This window comes from Tachypleus tridentatus, chromosome 3 (assembly GCF_004210375.1).
Source record: "Tachypleus tridentatus isolate NWPU-2018 chromosome 3, ASM421037v1, whole genome shotgun sequence".
Taxonomy (NCBI): Eukaryota; Metazoa; Arthropoda; class Merostomata; order Xiphosura; family Limulidae; genus Tachypleus; species Tachypleus tridentatus.
The window spans coordinates 52,069,733-52,086,652 of record NC_134827.1 but is presented as its reverse complement, the minus strand read 5'-3'; the positions used below and the strand labels follow the sequence as shown (position 1 = coordinate 52,086,652).

General features: G+C 31.9%; 1 protein-coding gene across 1 annotated transcript in view; it reads right to left on the bottom strand.

Moving 5' to 3' along the window:
- The window catches only part of LOC143246831 (multiple C2 and transmembrane domain-containing protein 1-like), a 49,338-nt gene that overhangs the window by 13,518 nt on the left and 18,900 nt on the right, over window positions 1-16,920 (bottom strand). Inside the window, exons 9-19 of the mRNA XM_076494018.1 lie at window positions 16,504-16,690; window positions 13,694-13,748; window positions 12,766-12,907; window positions 12,155-12,257; window positions 11,720-11,821; window positions 10,231-10,305; window positions 9,417-9,536; window positions 8,867-8,995; window positions 8,712-8,762; window positions 8,160-8,255; window positions 3,856-3,959 (exon numbers count right to left, since the gene is read on the bottom strand). Of these exons, the coding sequence (XP_076350133.1) occupies window positions 3,856-3,959; window positions 8,160-8,255; window positions 8,712-8,762; window positions 8,867-8,995; window positions 9,417-9,536; window positions 10,231-10,305; window positions 11,720-11,821; window positions 12,155-12,257; window positions 12,766-12,907; window positions 13,694-13,748; window positions 16,504-16,690 (1,164 nt within the window). The remainder of the gene's footprint in view (window positions 1-3,855; window positions 3,960-8,159; window positions 8,256-8,711; window positions 8,763-8,866; window positions 8,996-9,416; window positions 9,537-10,230; window positions 10,306-11,719; window positions 11,822-12,154; window positions 12,258-12,765; window positions 12,908-13,693; window positions 13,749-16,503; window positions 16,691-16,920) is intronic.

Below are 16,920 nucleotides of genomic sequence, written 5' to 3'. Positions count from 1 at the left end.
GTTCTGAAACAATGCTACAAGACCTTGAACTTACTTTTTACACTGTTCTCCAAGGGAAGCACTATAACCAAGAATGTTCTGAATCAATGCTACAAGATCTTGAACTTACTTTCTACACTGTTCTTCAAGCGAAGCACTATAACCAAGAATGTTCTGAATCAATGCTACAAGATCTTGAACTTACTTTTTACACTGTTCTTCAAGGGAAGCACTATAACCAAGAATGTTCTGAATCAATGCTACAACATCTTGAACTTACTTTTTACACTGTTCTCTAAGAGAAGCACTATAACCAAGAATGTTCTGAATCAATGCTACAAGATCTTGAACTTACTTTTTACACAGTTCTCCAAGGGAAGCACTATAACCAAGAATGTTCTGAATCAATGCTACAAGATCTTGAACTTACATTTTACACTGTTCTCCAAGGGAAGCACTATAACCAAGAATGTTCTGAATCAATGCTATAAGATCTTGAACTTACTTTTTACACTGTTCTCCAAGGGAAGCACTATAACCAAGAATGTTCTGAATCAATGCTACAAGATCTTTAACTTACCTTTTACACTGTTCTCCAAGGGCAGCACTATAACCAAGAATGTTCTGAATCAATGCTACAAGATCTTGAACTTACTTTTTACACTGTTCTCCAAGAGAAGCACTATAACCAAGAATGTTCTGAATCAATGCTACAAGATCTTGAACTTACTTTTTACACTGTTCTCCAAGGGAAGCACTATAACCTAGAATGTTCTGAATCAATGCTACAAGATCTTGAACTTACTTTTTACACTGTTCTCCAAGGGAAGCACTATAACCAAGAGTGTTCTGAATCAATGCTATAAGATCTTGAACTTACTTTTTACACTGTTCTCCAAGGGAAGCACTATAACCAAGAATGTTTTGAATCAATGCTATAAGATCTTGAACTTACTTTTTACACTGTTCTCCAAGAGAAGCACTATAACCAAGAATGTTCTGAATAAATGCTATAAGATCTTAAACTTACTTTTTACACTGTTCTCCAAGGGAAGCACTATAACCAAGAATGTTCTGAATCAATGCTATAAGATCTTGAACTTACTTTTTACATTGTTCTTCAAGGGGAGCACTATAACCTAGAATGTTCTGAATCAATGCTACAAGATCTTTAACTTACCTTTTACACTGTTCTCCAAGGGAAGCACTATAACCAAGAATGTTCTGAATCAATGCTACAATCTTGAACTTACTTTTTACACTGTTCTCCAAGAGAAGCACTATAACTAAGAATGTTCTGAACCAATGCTACAAGATCTTGAACTTACTTTTTACACTGTTCTCCAAGGGAAGCACTATAACCAAGAATGTTCTGAATCAATGCTACAAGATCTTGAACTTATTTTTTACACTGTTCTTCAAGGGAAGCACTATAACCAAGAATGTTCTGAATCAATGCTATAAGATCTTGAACTTACTTTTTACACTGTTCTCCAAGGGAAGCACTATAACCAAGAATGTTTTGAATCAATGCTACAAGAACTTGAACTTACTTTTTACACTATTCTCCAAGGGAAGCACTATAACCAAGAATGTTCTGAATCAATGCTACAAGATCTTGAACTTACTTTCTACACTGTTCTTCAAGGGAAGCACTATAACCAAGAATGTTCTGAATCAATGCTACAAGACCTTGAACTTACTTTTTACACTGTTCTCCAAGGGAAGCACTATAACCAAGAATGTTCTGAATCAATGCTACAAGATCTTGAACTTACTTTCTACACTGTTCTTCAAGCGAAGCACTATAACCAAGAATGTTCTGAATCAATGCTACAAGATCTTGAACTTACTTTTTACACTGTTCTCCAAGGGAAGCACTATAACCAAGAATGTTCTGAATCAATGCTACAATCTTGAACTTACTTTTTACACTGTTCTCCAAGAGAAGCACTATAACTAAGAATGTTCTGAACCAATGCTACAAGATCTTGAACTTACTTTTTACACTGTTCTTCAAGGGAAGCACTATAACCAAGAATGTTCTGAATCAATGCTACAACATCTTGAACTTACTTTTTACACTGTTCTCTAAGAGAAGCACTATAACCAAGAATGTTCTGAATCAATGCTACAAGATCTTGAACTTACTTTTTACACAGTTCTCCAAGGGAAGCACTATAACCAAGAATGTTCTGAATCAATGCTACAAGATCTTGAACTTACTTTTTACACTGTTCTCCAAGGGAAGTACTATAACCAAGAATGTTCTGAATCAATGCTACAAGATCTTTAACTTACCTTTTACACTGTTCTCCAAGGGAAGCACTATAACCAAGAATGTTCTGAATCAATGCTACAAGATCTTGAACTTACTTTTTACACTGTTCTCCAAGAGAAGCACTATAACCAAGAATGTTCTGAATCAATGCTACAAGATCTTGAACTTACTTTTTACACTGTTCTCCAAGGGAAGCACTATAACCAAGAATGTTCTGAATCAATGCTACAAGATCTTGAACTTATTTTTTACACTGTTCTTCAAGGGAAGCACTATAACCAAGAATGTTCTGAATCAATGCTATAAGATCTTGAACTTACTTTTTACACTATTCTCCAAGGGAAGCACTATAACCAAGAATGTTCTGAATCAATGCTACAAGAACTTGAACTTACTTTTTACACTGTTCTCCAAAAGAAGCACTATAACCAAGAATGTTCTGAATCAATGCTACAAGATCTTGAACTTACTTTTTACACTGTTCTCCAAGGGAAGCACTATAACCAAGAATGTTCTGAATCAATGCTACAAGAACTTGAACTTACTTTTTACACTGTTCTCCAAAAGAAGCACTATAACCAAGAATGTTCTGAATCAATGCTACAAGATCTTGAACTTACTTTTTACACTGTTCTCCAAGGGAAGCGCTATAACCAAGAATGTTCTGAATCAATGCTACAAGATCTTGAACTTACTTTTTACACTGTTCTCCAAGGGAAGCAGTATAACCAAGAATGTTCTGAATCAATGCTACAACATCTTGAACTTACTTTTTACACTGTTCTCTAAGAGAAGCACTATAACCAAGAATGTTCTGAATCAATGCTACAAGATCTTGAACTTACTTTTTACACTGTTCTCCAAGAGAAGCACTATAACCAAGAATGTTCTGAATCAATGCTACAAGATCTTGAACTTACTTTTTACACTGTTCTCCAAGGGAAGCACTATAACCAAGAATGTTCTGAATCAATGCTATAAGATCTTGAACTTACTTTTTACACTGTTCTCCAAGGGAAGCACTATAATCAAGAATGTTCTGAATCAATGCTACAAGATCTTGAACTTACTTTTTACACTGTTCTCCAAGGGAAGCACTATAACGAAGAATGTTCTGAATCAATGCTACAAGATCTTGAACTTACTTTTTACACTGTTCTCCAAGGGAAGCGCTATAACCAAGAATGTTCTGAATCAATGCTACAAGATCTTGAACTTACTTTTTACACTGTTCTCCAAGGGAAGCAGTATAACCAAGAATGTTCTGAATCAATGCTACAACATCTTGAACTTACTTTTTACACTGTTCTCTAAGAGAAGCACTATAACCAAGAATGTTCTGAATAAATGCTATAAGATCTTAAACTTACTTTTTACACTGTTCTCCAAGGGAAGCACTATAACCAAGAATGTTCTGAATGAATGCTATAAGATCTTGAACTTACTTTTTACACTGTTCTTCAAGGGGAGCACTATAACCTAGAATGTTCTGAATCAATGCTACAAGATCTTTAACTTACCTTTTACATTGTTCTCCAAGGGAAGCACTATAACCAAGAATGTTCTGAATCAATGCTACAAGATCTTGAACTTACTTTTTACACTGTTCTCCAAGAGAAGCACTATAACCAAGAATGTTCTGAATCAATGCTACAAGATCTTGAACAGCTTGAATTCGATCTTTGAAACTTTTTAGTTCCTTAAAAGAAATATATAAATAAGTGATGTTGTTTCCCAAATAATGTTATAACAGAAAGCACATAACATAACAGATGTATATTGAGAACTGAAATCCTAGAAGTGGTCATGTCCTGTCTTCTAACAGTTTTAGGTATCATGTTGTTTTAACTTTTTATGTGTAAATGGTTAAATTGAAATGTTTCAGGAACAAAACATAGTCTTTAAATCAAGTAAGTTGGGTTTTGACAATTTTGGAATATATATATGAATGTAAAAGTATCTTCTGATCTGATGTCTGGCCATGAATCTAGAATGTTAATTTTCAGGTTGAGATAAATATATTAATCAGAAATTCAGATTAAAATAAAAGCTGTATGACTTTAGCTATCATCAGTTATCATCATCCGATGATAACAACTAGTGAGTGAACAGGTTAAAATAAATGCTGTGTGACTTTAGCTATCATTGGTTACATCACCTGATAACAACAACTAGTGAATGAACAGGTTAAAATAAATGCTGTGTGACTTTAGCTGTCACCTGATGATGACAAATGGGTTATCAAGAATTAGACACACTGTGATATAGGATATGTTATGTACTGTACTTCATTGTCCCATGTGGCTGTGATAAGGTTAGTAGAAGTTTATTAAATACAAGATTGATACTGGTAGAAAGACTATTGAATGATACATAACATGGTGTTAATACATTTAATAATATAGATTAATATATATCTACACTCAACACTAATAATTATTGTGTTAGTATACACACAACTATATCTTATACTATAACTTCTGTAACTCATAAACAAACTGCCACATTCACTATATCATTAATTGCTTGAAACCCAAACTTCTAGCAGGAATTAAACCTAAAAATACAAAAGATTTACAATGTTTAATACTTAAAACTAATGCTTTTGGATTAGGTAATAACAAACTAAAGATGAACTTTTTATCTTTTCTTTAATTTTGACTTCTATTGTAAATATTTACACTTCCTAAATTCCATCCTTAATGAAATACACAGACACAAAAGACATTATTTACACTACTAAATGGGTACGACCATATAAAGAAGTTATTACATTACAGGACACATGCAAAAAACAACTAGTGAACTGAAATATAAAAACAAAAGAGATGAACTGAAGGATTTCTATTAGAGACAAACTCAGCTCTTATTTATCTGTTTGTTGATAGACACTGTGGATAACCTCTAATATCTGGTACATTGTATGAATGTACTGTTGAAATATTACGTGGATAAATTCTCTGATCTTTATATGCAAAAACGGCTCGTTTGGGCTGAGAAAACACTTTTACATAGAAGAGCGAACAACGTTTCGACCTTCTTCGGTCATCGTCAGGTTCACAAAGAAAGAGGTAACTGACCGGAAGCCGACCACATGTCTGAAAGGGGTTGTGTAACTGTGTGTCGAAATGTAGAGGGCGGTATTAGATGTTTGAATATATAATTTTATTTATTTTATTATATTAATATAGGTATAAAGGCGTTCCTTTATATTGGTTTATTTTGGGTTTAAGTTGTTGTATAAGTAAGGCTTTTTCAATTTTGCGTTTGTTTATGTTTGTTTCTTTATTTAGTATTTGAGTGTTTTCTATGGTTATGTTGTGTTTATTTGACTTGCAGTGTTCGAAAACGTGTGAAGGTGACTTTTATGTTCTTTGAATCTGGTTTCCATTTTCTACTTGTTTCTCAATATAGAAGTCGTGGCAGTTATCACATTGTATTTTATAAATAATGTTGGTGTGGTGTTTGTCAGTGTAGTTTTACATAGTATAGACCTCAGTTTTGTGCGGGTTTTGAATAAATTTGGTATTAATTGGAATGTCATATTTTGTTACTAATTTTGCCAAATGTTGGTTATTTGTTTGCTGATGTCAGGAATATATGGTATACAGCAGTATATGGTTTCGTGGTTTTTTGATTCGTGAGCTGTATTTACTTTAGTTGGTTGATTTTACTTACTGTCTAGGTGTGTGCGTATAATGTTTTCTACGGTTTGCGGAGGAAACTTATTGATGTTGGTGAAGTATTGTTTTATTTTGTCTAATTCATCGTTAATTTTATCTGGTGAGCATAGTTTTATGGCTGTGTTTATTTGGTTTCTTAGTATGTTGAGTTTTTGTTTTGTTTCATGTGCTGAGTCCCAAGGAATGTATAGACCAGTATGGGTGATTTTTCGGTGGATTTCTGTTTGAAATTGTGTATCAGTTCTTGTAATTTTGAGGTTAAGAAATGATATTTGATTGTTTTCTTCCTGTTCACATGTGAAGTTGATGTTGGAATGTATAGAGTTAATGAGATTGAAAAAATTAAGTATGTGTTCTGTAGATTTGAATCCCAAACCGTGTCATCTACATATCTGTACCAGTATAGTGGTGGATGTAATGCTGTGTTAATTGCTTGTGTTTCAACTTGTGTCATAAAATATTGGCTAGAACTGGTGATACTGGGTTGCCCATGCTTAGGCCATTTGTTTGTATATAGTTTTGGTTGTTGAACATGAAGTTTGTCTTTATCGTGGTGAATTCTATGAGGGTTGCTAACTGGTTACTGGGAATTTCTATAGTTGGGTTAGGGTCTCTCCTAACTATATACAAACAAATGGCCTAAGCATGGGCAACCCAGTATCACCAGTTCTAGCCAATATTTTTATGACACAAGTTGAAACACAGCATTACACAGCATCCACCACTATACTGGTACAGATATGTAGATGACACGGTTGCGGGATTCAAATCTACAGAACACATACTTAATTTTTTCAATCACATTAACTCTATACATCCCAACATTAACTTCACATGTGAACAGGAAGAAAGAAATCAAATATCATTTCTTAGCCTCAAAATTACAAGAACTGATACACAATTTAAAACAGAAATCCACAGAAAAATCACCCATACTGGACTATACATTCCTTGGGACTCAGCACATGAAACAAAACAAAAACTCAATATACTAAGAAACCAAATAAACACAGCCATAAAACTATGCTCACCAGATAAAATTAACGATGAATTAGACAAAATAAAACAATACTTCACCAACATCAATAAGTTTCCTCCACAAACCGTAGAAAACATTATACGCACACACCTAGACAGTAAGCAAAATCAACCAACTAAAGTAAATACAGCTCACGAATCAAAAAACCACAAAACCATATACTGCTGTATACCATATATTCCTGACATCAGCAAACAAATAACCAACATTTGGCAAAAATTAGTAACAAAATATAACATTCCAATTAATACCAAATTTATTCAAAAACCCGGCACAAAACTGAGGTCTATACTATGTAAAACTACACTGACAAACACCACACCAACATTATTTATAAAATACAATGTGATAACTGCCACGACTTCTATATTGAGAAACAAGTAGAAGAATAGAAACCAGATTCAAAGAACATAAAAGTCACCTTCACACGTTTTCGAACACTGCAAGTCAAATAAACACAACATAACCATAGAAAACACTCAAATACTAAATAAAGAAACAAACATAAACGCAAAATTAAAGAAGCCTTACTTATACAACAACTTAAACCCAAAATAAACCAATATAAAGGAACGCCTTTATACCTATATTAATAAAATAAAATAAATAAAATTATATATTCAAACATCTAATACCGCCCTCTACATTTCGACACACAGTTACACAACCCCTTTCAGACATGTGGTCGGCTTCCGGTCAGTTACCTCTTTCTTTGTGAACCTGATGATGACCGAAGAAGGTCGAAACGTTGTTCGCTCTTCTATGTAAAAGTGTTTTCTCAGCCCAAACGAGCCGTTTTTGCATATAAATTTCTCAACAAGTGGGTTTCTCGTCATCACTGATAATTCTCTGATCTATTTCTTTGTTGGTGTGCTATACTGACAAACTCTATCATCTCTTTGTTATTCATAAAGTTGTGTCTGACTTTGTTAAGTAAGGTAAGTTTAAGAAATGGTTTCTAGCATCATACTAAAGTTGTTGCATCATCATGCCATTTGATGGCACATTGAAACAACTTTACTTCTATAATGTAATGAGTTTAAATTACCTTGTATTCTTCATACTTCTATAATGTAATGAGTTTAAATTACCTTGTATTCTTCATACTTCTATAATGTAATGAGTTTAAATTACCTTGTATTCTTCATACTTCTATAATGTAATGAGTTTAAATTACCTTGTATTCTTCATGTGATGTAAATCTCAAGATGTCAGCAGCTAGGTCACTGATAAATAACACTGCAGCTATGTAAGACTGTTTTTGAAATATACTCTAAGAGAAAATCCAGTGGAAACAAATTAGGATCTCACAGTACAAAACAAACTGCAAAACGACTGTTCTGAGTCCACTAAGATACAGATATTACAGTTTTTTATTAGTTTCCATGTGAGAACCAAAAAGACAACAAAATGTTAACTAATAAGTTAGAAACAGTTTATATTTGGTACATTTGCTTGTTAAGTTTTTCATTTAAATTTTTCCAGTCTTGCTAAAAATACTAAAACAAAATATACATTTTATTAAATAAAATTAAAAGAAACATAAACACAAAACATGATAATGTGATGTCATGCCATGCACTAGAAAAGCCATAACAAACAAAAACTTGTGACAAAAGTTATACTGAATTACAACTTAATACAGTATCTTCTTCTCAGTGTATAAGATTAATAGACATAACAGACCTTTTTTTACTAAAATTGTACATTGATTATGAAGATAACTCACAGTTTTGTTCATCTTCTCTTCTTCGTCATCATCTTCATCAATATGCTGTAACTAAAAATTCCAGTTAGTACCTTGTTCTGAGCACCAGATTATAACTTACACTTCTTAACACATACATTTATTGGTTGCAAAGTTAACCCTAACTTTACACTTACCTCTTCTTGTTCCATTTCTAAACTACTTTCCTTTGTCGAACTGCTGATAAACAAATTTCTAAGAAAGACCAGGAGTAAGCCAATGGGTATCATGTATGGTTGAAAGGTGTAGGTAACCACGAGGAATGTCTGAAAGGTGGAACATAAGTTTTTACATGTATGTCTCACAACAGAAAAGTTATGATATGATCTTTGAGCTCTTTTACTGTAAGAATAGTTTGAGACTTTAAATCACATTTATTCATCTACGTGTAAGTTTGTTTGGCACATATAAACACTATATTTACACATCACAATAATATTAACCTGTCATTACAAAACAAATTAAATTCAATATTTGTTCATTTATAAGCAAATAAAATGATCTTAAAAGGTACAATACATGTGTATTGTAATACATCTAGTAAAATACCTTACTCAACTATTAAGTAAATAACATGATGATAAAAGGTACAATACATACCTCATTACTCAACTTATAAGTAAACAAAATGATACTAAAAGGAACTATATATATCCCATTAGTTAACATACACTTTAGCATCCTTACAAGTAAAGCTAGGATACTACATGATGTGGATTCCCACAGAAGACAGCTGTTTACAAACTTGGCCATAACCAAAAAGTCAGACATCAGCAAGTAAACTCTGTTTACATTCTTCAACAGCACCTGTAAGAAAGGTACAACAGTAGTACCAACAAAACATTTTTATGCTTCTTTGTTATAAAAACATTCTGTTTAATTTAAGGTAGAAGTTTTTACACTTCTATGCCAGAGAAACGTTCTGTTTAATTTAAAGTAGACATTTTTATTTGTTTTTTCCCATTGACAGTGAATACGAAACATAACCACAGATTCTTCAACTAAAATGATACGAGGGAAACATATTACAACAAAAGATGTGAATGGATTCAACAGGTTATAATTACTTGATGGATTTTCATTGAAATTTATGATTGGAACTGTTTATTAACAAAAATTCAGATAAAAAAAACAACAACTAGTTATACTCTGTATAACTGCTCAGTGGAACAGATGCATATATAAGTTATACAGCATAGGATACACATGTAAGTTATGCACTGTGGAATACATGTGTAAGTTATGTACCATATGATACTTATGTAAGTTATGCATCACAAGATATATATGTAAGTTATGTACCATACGATACATATTTAAGTTATGCAACATGTGATACACATGTATGTTATGTACCATATGATGTATATGTAAGTTACACATCACAGGATACATATGCAGGTTATCTACCAAATGTAAGTTATGTATCATATGATACAATGTGAGTTGCATACCATATGTAAGTTGGGTAGTATAACTCACTTATACAATAGATTTTTACCATTCTCTTGAATTTTCTCTCTGGAACCGTATATTTCTTCTCTCTAGGACTAAATGTTCTGATACATGCCTTTATCTGTGGAAGAGTTTACATGGAAAGTTATAGCAGTTAACATAATGTATGATTAATAACAATCATAGATTAACTCAGTAAAAACCATAATTATATAACAGCTGATTTCTATGGCTTTCTACTTTCACTTTATGTTATAAACTGTTTTCATCTTTACCTGGTAGAACTAGATTACTTCAGGAAGTCCTAATGTAATCATACTTTTATAGAGGAAATAAGGTTAGAAGTAAAAAAATACAACATAAAAATATAGAAAAAACTGTTTTCTTTCGAACCAAAGAGGAATATATATTACAAAATGTGGTTCAATTCAGATTTCAAGAAAAATACATACAGCCAAGAATATATATAAATATGTGTGTGTGTATTCAACTAAAAAATAATCCACTTACTTGGTTGTATGTAACAATCAACTCGAGTGCTATCCACTTACTGGGTTATATGTAACAATCAACTCGAGTACTATCCACTTACTGGTTTATATGTAACAATCAACTCAAGTAGTATCCACTTACTGGGTTATATGTAACAATCAACTCAAGTAGTATCCACTTACTGGGTTATATGTAACAATCAACTCGAGTAGTATCCACTTACTGGGTTATATGTAACAATCAACTCAAGTAGTATCCACTTACTGGGGTATATGTAACAATCAACTCGAGTAGTATCCACTTACTGGGTTATATGTAACAATCAACTCAAGTAGTATCCACTTACTGTGTTATATGTAACAATCAACTCAAGTAGTATCCACTTACTGGGTTATATGTAACAATCAACTCGAGTAGTATCCACATACTGGGTAATATGTAACAATCAACTCGAGTAGTATCCACTTACTGGGTTATATGTAACAATCAACTCGAGTAGTATCCACTTACTGGGTTATATGTAACAATCAACTCAAGTAGTATCCACTTACTGGGGTATATGTAACAATCAACTCGAGTAGTATCCACTTACTGGGTTATATGTAACAATCAACTCAAGTAGTATCCACTTACTGGGTTATATGTAACAATCAACTCCAGTAGTATCCACTTACTGGGTTATATGTGACAATCAACTCCAGTAGTATCCACTTACTGGGTTATATGTAACAATCAACTCCAGTAGTATCCACTTACTGGGTTATATGTAACAATCAACTCCAGTAGTATCCACTTACTGGGTTATATGTAACAATCAACTCCAGTAGTATCCACTTACTGGGTTATATGTAGCAATCAACTCCAGTAGTATCCACTTACTGGGTTATATGTAACAATCAACTCGAGTAGTATCCACTTACTGGGTTATATGTAACAATCAACTCGAGTAGTATCCACTTACTGGGTTATATGTAACAATCAACTCAAGTAGTATCCACTTACTGGGTTATATGTAACAATCAACTCAAGTAGTATCCACTTACTGGATTATATGTAACAATCAACTCCAGTAGTATTTCTCCCTTTACGTAACTGTTCAATTTCTCATCCTTCAAGTTGTACCACATCTTTTCATTGTTCCTAATCTATATGATGGTAAATAAACAGAAACAATTTTGTAATTTATGCTTGAGAAATAAACTAATTGAAAACAAATGATGAAAAATATTATAGATAAACTTGAGATTAAAACATTTTTAACAATATAGATCTTCATTAAAACCAAAGATAGGTTTATTAAAAATAATTACCAATTTTCCAAATTTGAATGAAAGGAAAATATTTATAATTTAAAGTAAATATTTATTTCCTTGTTTCACTGTGCAACATATTAACTCTGAGGTTTGAGAAAATCATAAAACAGACACAACACAACTGTACTTAAAGTTCAAAACATGTTACAAGATCGTAAGACATACCTGAAGTAGAGGAATACAGACTTTTCCCAAAAAGTCAAATTGTTTGTCCGTATCTTGGTCATAAACACTGACATCCAGTATAGCGTGTATGTCTCTCACCTGGCTGATGTACATGAAATTCATATATATTTATGAAAGCTGAACCATCAATTAAACACGGACAATATATTATGCATAGCTTTTAAAATATAAATGTTATCTTAAAACTAATATGAGAGCTGCTTTATTTCTGACTCACGGTTACAAAAGTGAATTATGATAGCGAATGTAAGTGCTACAGTAACGGCTGAATAGACACATCTTGCCTTATGTTGAAAACAAACTAAAGACATTTACATATTCGGTCTGCTATTTAGAGTAATAATTACAATTACAAATATTTTATGCACACGTTTTTAATGAGTAAAAATATTCATATTTCTACAATATGTCAGACTGTCTACTTCTGCCTTTCTTCAGAAGTTTTCTGTACTAAAAATATTCATATTGTATATGAAAGTTGCAGAATAAAGTTTTAAAAATCATTTCATATGGTATGGAATTTGAAAATTTATATCCTATAATAACAAGGAAGAAGTGGTGATGAGATACTGTTAAACCTGGTGACTTACAATGTAAAAACCTTGTTCCACTCAGGGTTAAGAGTTCTGTATTCTGTGTGTGTCTGAAGCCGGGCATTAACTAACTCCACTACACAGTATGGGTCGCTCTTCCCTCCGAAGTCTGCAGCCCTCAGTCCTCGGGCTTTATACACTGGAAAGCGTTATACAGTTGTTTATCTACTAACAAACCAGGATGATCACAGAACTTTCCAGACTGGCATGTTTTAACAAAGCTAACCCTTCTGCAACAGGCTCAGTATAAAATACACAGATTCTTATTCACATATGTGCATGTTAAGTATTTATTCTATAATGTTTGACACAGTACATGTACCTTCATGAATCTGGCAGACTTTTAATACAAATTACAAATATTCTGTACACAAAAATATCAGACTCTTAAATTAAATATTTTTACTAAAAACCTGCATGTGAAAATATTGAGTCTGTTGTTTCATTACTAGTCCAAGTGCAAAGTAATTTCATGTTATGACTGAAAATATAGTCTTTGTCCCAAATATTATTTGTTTAATATCTAAAACCTGGGTTCTTTTAATATCAACTTTTAAATTAAGAGATTAACTCCTATATAATATTAAAACCTGAATTATAATTTACAATTTAATTCCAAACTTATTGACATAAATTCATAAAATAGTGGTTCAATAAAATTTTGAATGCAAGTCGACAAACGCAATGGCATGACCTTTGACCCTTGACCTGCCATGAATAGGTTAAAGTACTAAATATGGTGATAGACGCCCTACCTTTGACAGTTAAATATGGAAACAAAGGCTTTACCTTTGACAGTTAAATATGATGGCACTGTCCCTACATTTGACAGTTAAATATGGAAATGAAGACCCTATCTTTGACAGTTGAATATGATAACAAAGGCTTTACCTTTGACAGTTATGCATGGAAACACAATCCCTACCTTTGACAGTTAATAGCCCAATATCTCTCTGGTTAGATAGACTTTTAAAGAAGTTCTGAAAGAAACAAGTAATATTCCATGATCATGTGTGTGAAGAAGGTACAACTAATGTTAAACATCACTTAAGTCATTTCTTTAATCACAAAGGGACAAATGAAAACTATTAAATATTTTCTAACATTCTTTCAGAAGATATTTCATCACCAACAAGAAGAGATATCTATCTTTAAACTGGAATAAAAACTAAAAACATATCTCGGGACTAGAAACGTAAAGTGGTGACTTTGGACTAAAAAACAATGTAAGTTTAGACTAAAATACAATGTAAAAGCAATGTACGTTTGGACAAGTCATGTACATAAAAACAATGTTTGTTCTCTGTGAACACAATAGAGTTTAGATTAAAAAACAGTGTAAGTTTGGACTAAAATACAATGTAAGAACAATGTAAGTTTGTTCTCTGTGAACATGACAAAGGTATTAAATTTATTTCACTATATTAACATTTGTATTTAGTAGAAATGTTTCAGTGTTTTTCCTATGAAGTGGATATAACACATTATTTATTTATTTAAATTTCCTCAGCTCAACTTAATACAGCTGATATATAAAAGGTTAGTTTTTATAACTCTTCTTCATCAATTAGACCTGAATATGCAGCACATATTGGTGTATAAAATAAATTTAATCGTAGTAATAAACGACCTTAAAACAACAGAATGTTGTTTTTATATAATTTGCCACTCAACTTTTAACTTTACAATTTCTTCATGAGTGTTTACTAAAATTATTGGTATGAAGATTTGAATGGTTCAAAATAATGCATTCTAACTTAATCTAGAAGGTAAATTAATATAGTGTACATTTAACATACTAATTAGTAGACTTGTTGAATGAAAAGTTGTCTTGGTATAATTAACTCTTACCTACATTAAACAGAAGTTCTTTCAATGTTACGGGTTGAAAGAACAATGGAATTATAAGTGCCATCCTTTATCCCTATTCAGGATATAGGTGTCTATAAATTTTCTCTCAGCATACTTTGTAATGGTTTGAATGGAGAATGTTGGTTTCATGTCAAGCGTTATTTAGTTAGCGTTAGTTTAAAACATGTTTGTAACTGTATTTCTCTCATGTTGTTATTTATATTGAGAGTCAATCTTATCTTTCTGTGTGGAATTCTTTTAATTTTCCTAATGTAAAAATGACAGTAGGTGTTGTGTGTAAACAACACTGGAGACAATAGGATGTCAGAGTTTGATGTTTTATTTATTTCTACTATTAATAAGTTCAAAGCAGAAATCAAATGCATAAAATGGATATTTAAAGTTATAAAACTGTTTTACGAAAGAGAATGAACCATTTTAATATTCTTAATAAAAATATAGTGATCTGACACATACACGGGTGTATAAAAATGCGACTCTCCCTTGAAATTGAAAACTATATGTTTTTAGAATACACTTGATGAGATATCTTCAACTATGATCTCAAATACTAATTTTAACACTGGCTTCTGTAAATATGTGAACTTGATTTCAGTTACATTTTATCACAAGAAGTGTGGTGTACCTGCTGTGGTTTCTCAGATTTCATTCAGGTTAGCCACAAAATTATCAAACAAATTTCTCTGAAAAATCAAATATAAAAATGAAACTCCAAATAACACAAACAGTCTTTACAAGTTCATACTTAGTCAACATTTCCCTGTATTTAGTATTACTTTACATGCTTTCAAATGAGTTTGAAATGAAAGGCCTCTGCCTTCCAAACAACATACTGACAAAAACATTAAAGTACATATAAAATAACATGACTGCCTTCCAAGAAACATACTGATAAAAACATTAATGTACATATAAAATAACATGACTGCCTTCCAAGAAACATACTGATAAAAACATTAATGTACATATAAATAAAATGACTGCCTTCCAAAAAACATACTGACAAATACATTAACATACATATAAAATAAAATGACTGCCCTCGAAAAAAAATACTGACAAATACATTAACATACATGTAAAATAAAATGACTGCCTTCCAAGAAACATACTAAAGAAAACAGTAACATACATATAAAATAATTTGACTGCCTCCCAAGAAACATACTGACAAATACATTAACATACATGTAAAATAAGATGACGACTGCCTTCCAAAAAACATACTAAAGAAAACATTAACATACATATAAAATAAAATGACTGCCTTCCAAGAAACATACTAAAGAAAACAGTAACATACATATAAAATAACATTACTGCCTCCCAAGAAACATACTAAAGAAAACAGTAACATACATATAAAATAACATTACTGCCTCCCAAGAAACATACTGACAAAAATATTAACATACATATAAAATAAAATGACTGCCTTCCAAGAAACATACTAAAGAAAACAGTAACATACATGTAAAATAAAATGACTGCCTTCCAAAAAACATACTAAAGAAAACAGTAACATACATATAAAATAACATTACTGCCTTCCAAGAAACATACTGACAAATACATTAACATACATATAAAATAAAATGACTGCCCTCCAAAAAACATACTGACAAATACATTAACATACATATAATATAAAATGACTGCCTTCCAAGAAACATACTGACAAATACATTAACATACATATAATATAAAATGACTGCCTTCCAAGAAACATACTGACAAATACATTAACATACATGTAAAATAAAATGACTGCCTTCCAAGAAACATACTGACAAATACATTAACATACATGTAAAATAAAATGACTGCCTTCCATGAAACATACTAACGAAAACATTAACATACATATTGTCCAAAACAAAGGCTTTTTTCTTGATCAGCATCTTGACACCATAACAAGCCTGATACATTTTCTCCACTGTAAATTGCACTGATGGTCAGAAGAAGATACAGTGACCCCTTCCCAGAGTCCAGATCCAACCATATTCTATGTGTCTTCTCTTGTACTAACTTTTCCAAGTTTAATGTGTAACTATTGTTAAAAGAAACAAAACAGTTAGCTTAGGAATGTAACATATAAAAGATGGTACACAATATGTAACATTATAAACATGAAAATGTACATTATTTCAAAATCATCACAATTCAAGTTGCTTATAAATATTGACAAAGGCTTACGAGTCAACTATGCTGTATGTACCACATTCAGTGCTGAGAGGCCTTTCACCAATATCAGGACGGATGGGATACGACAGAGATGAA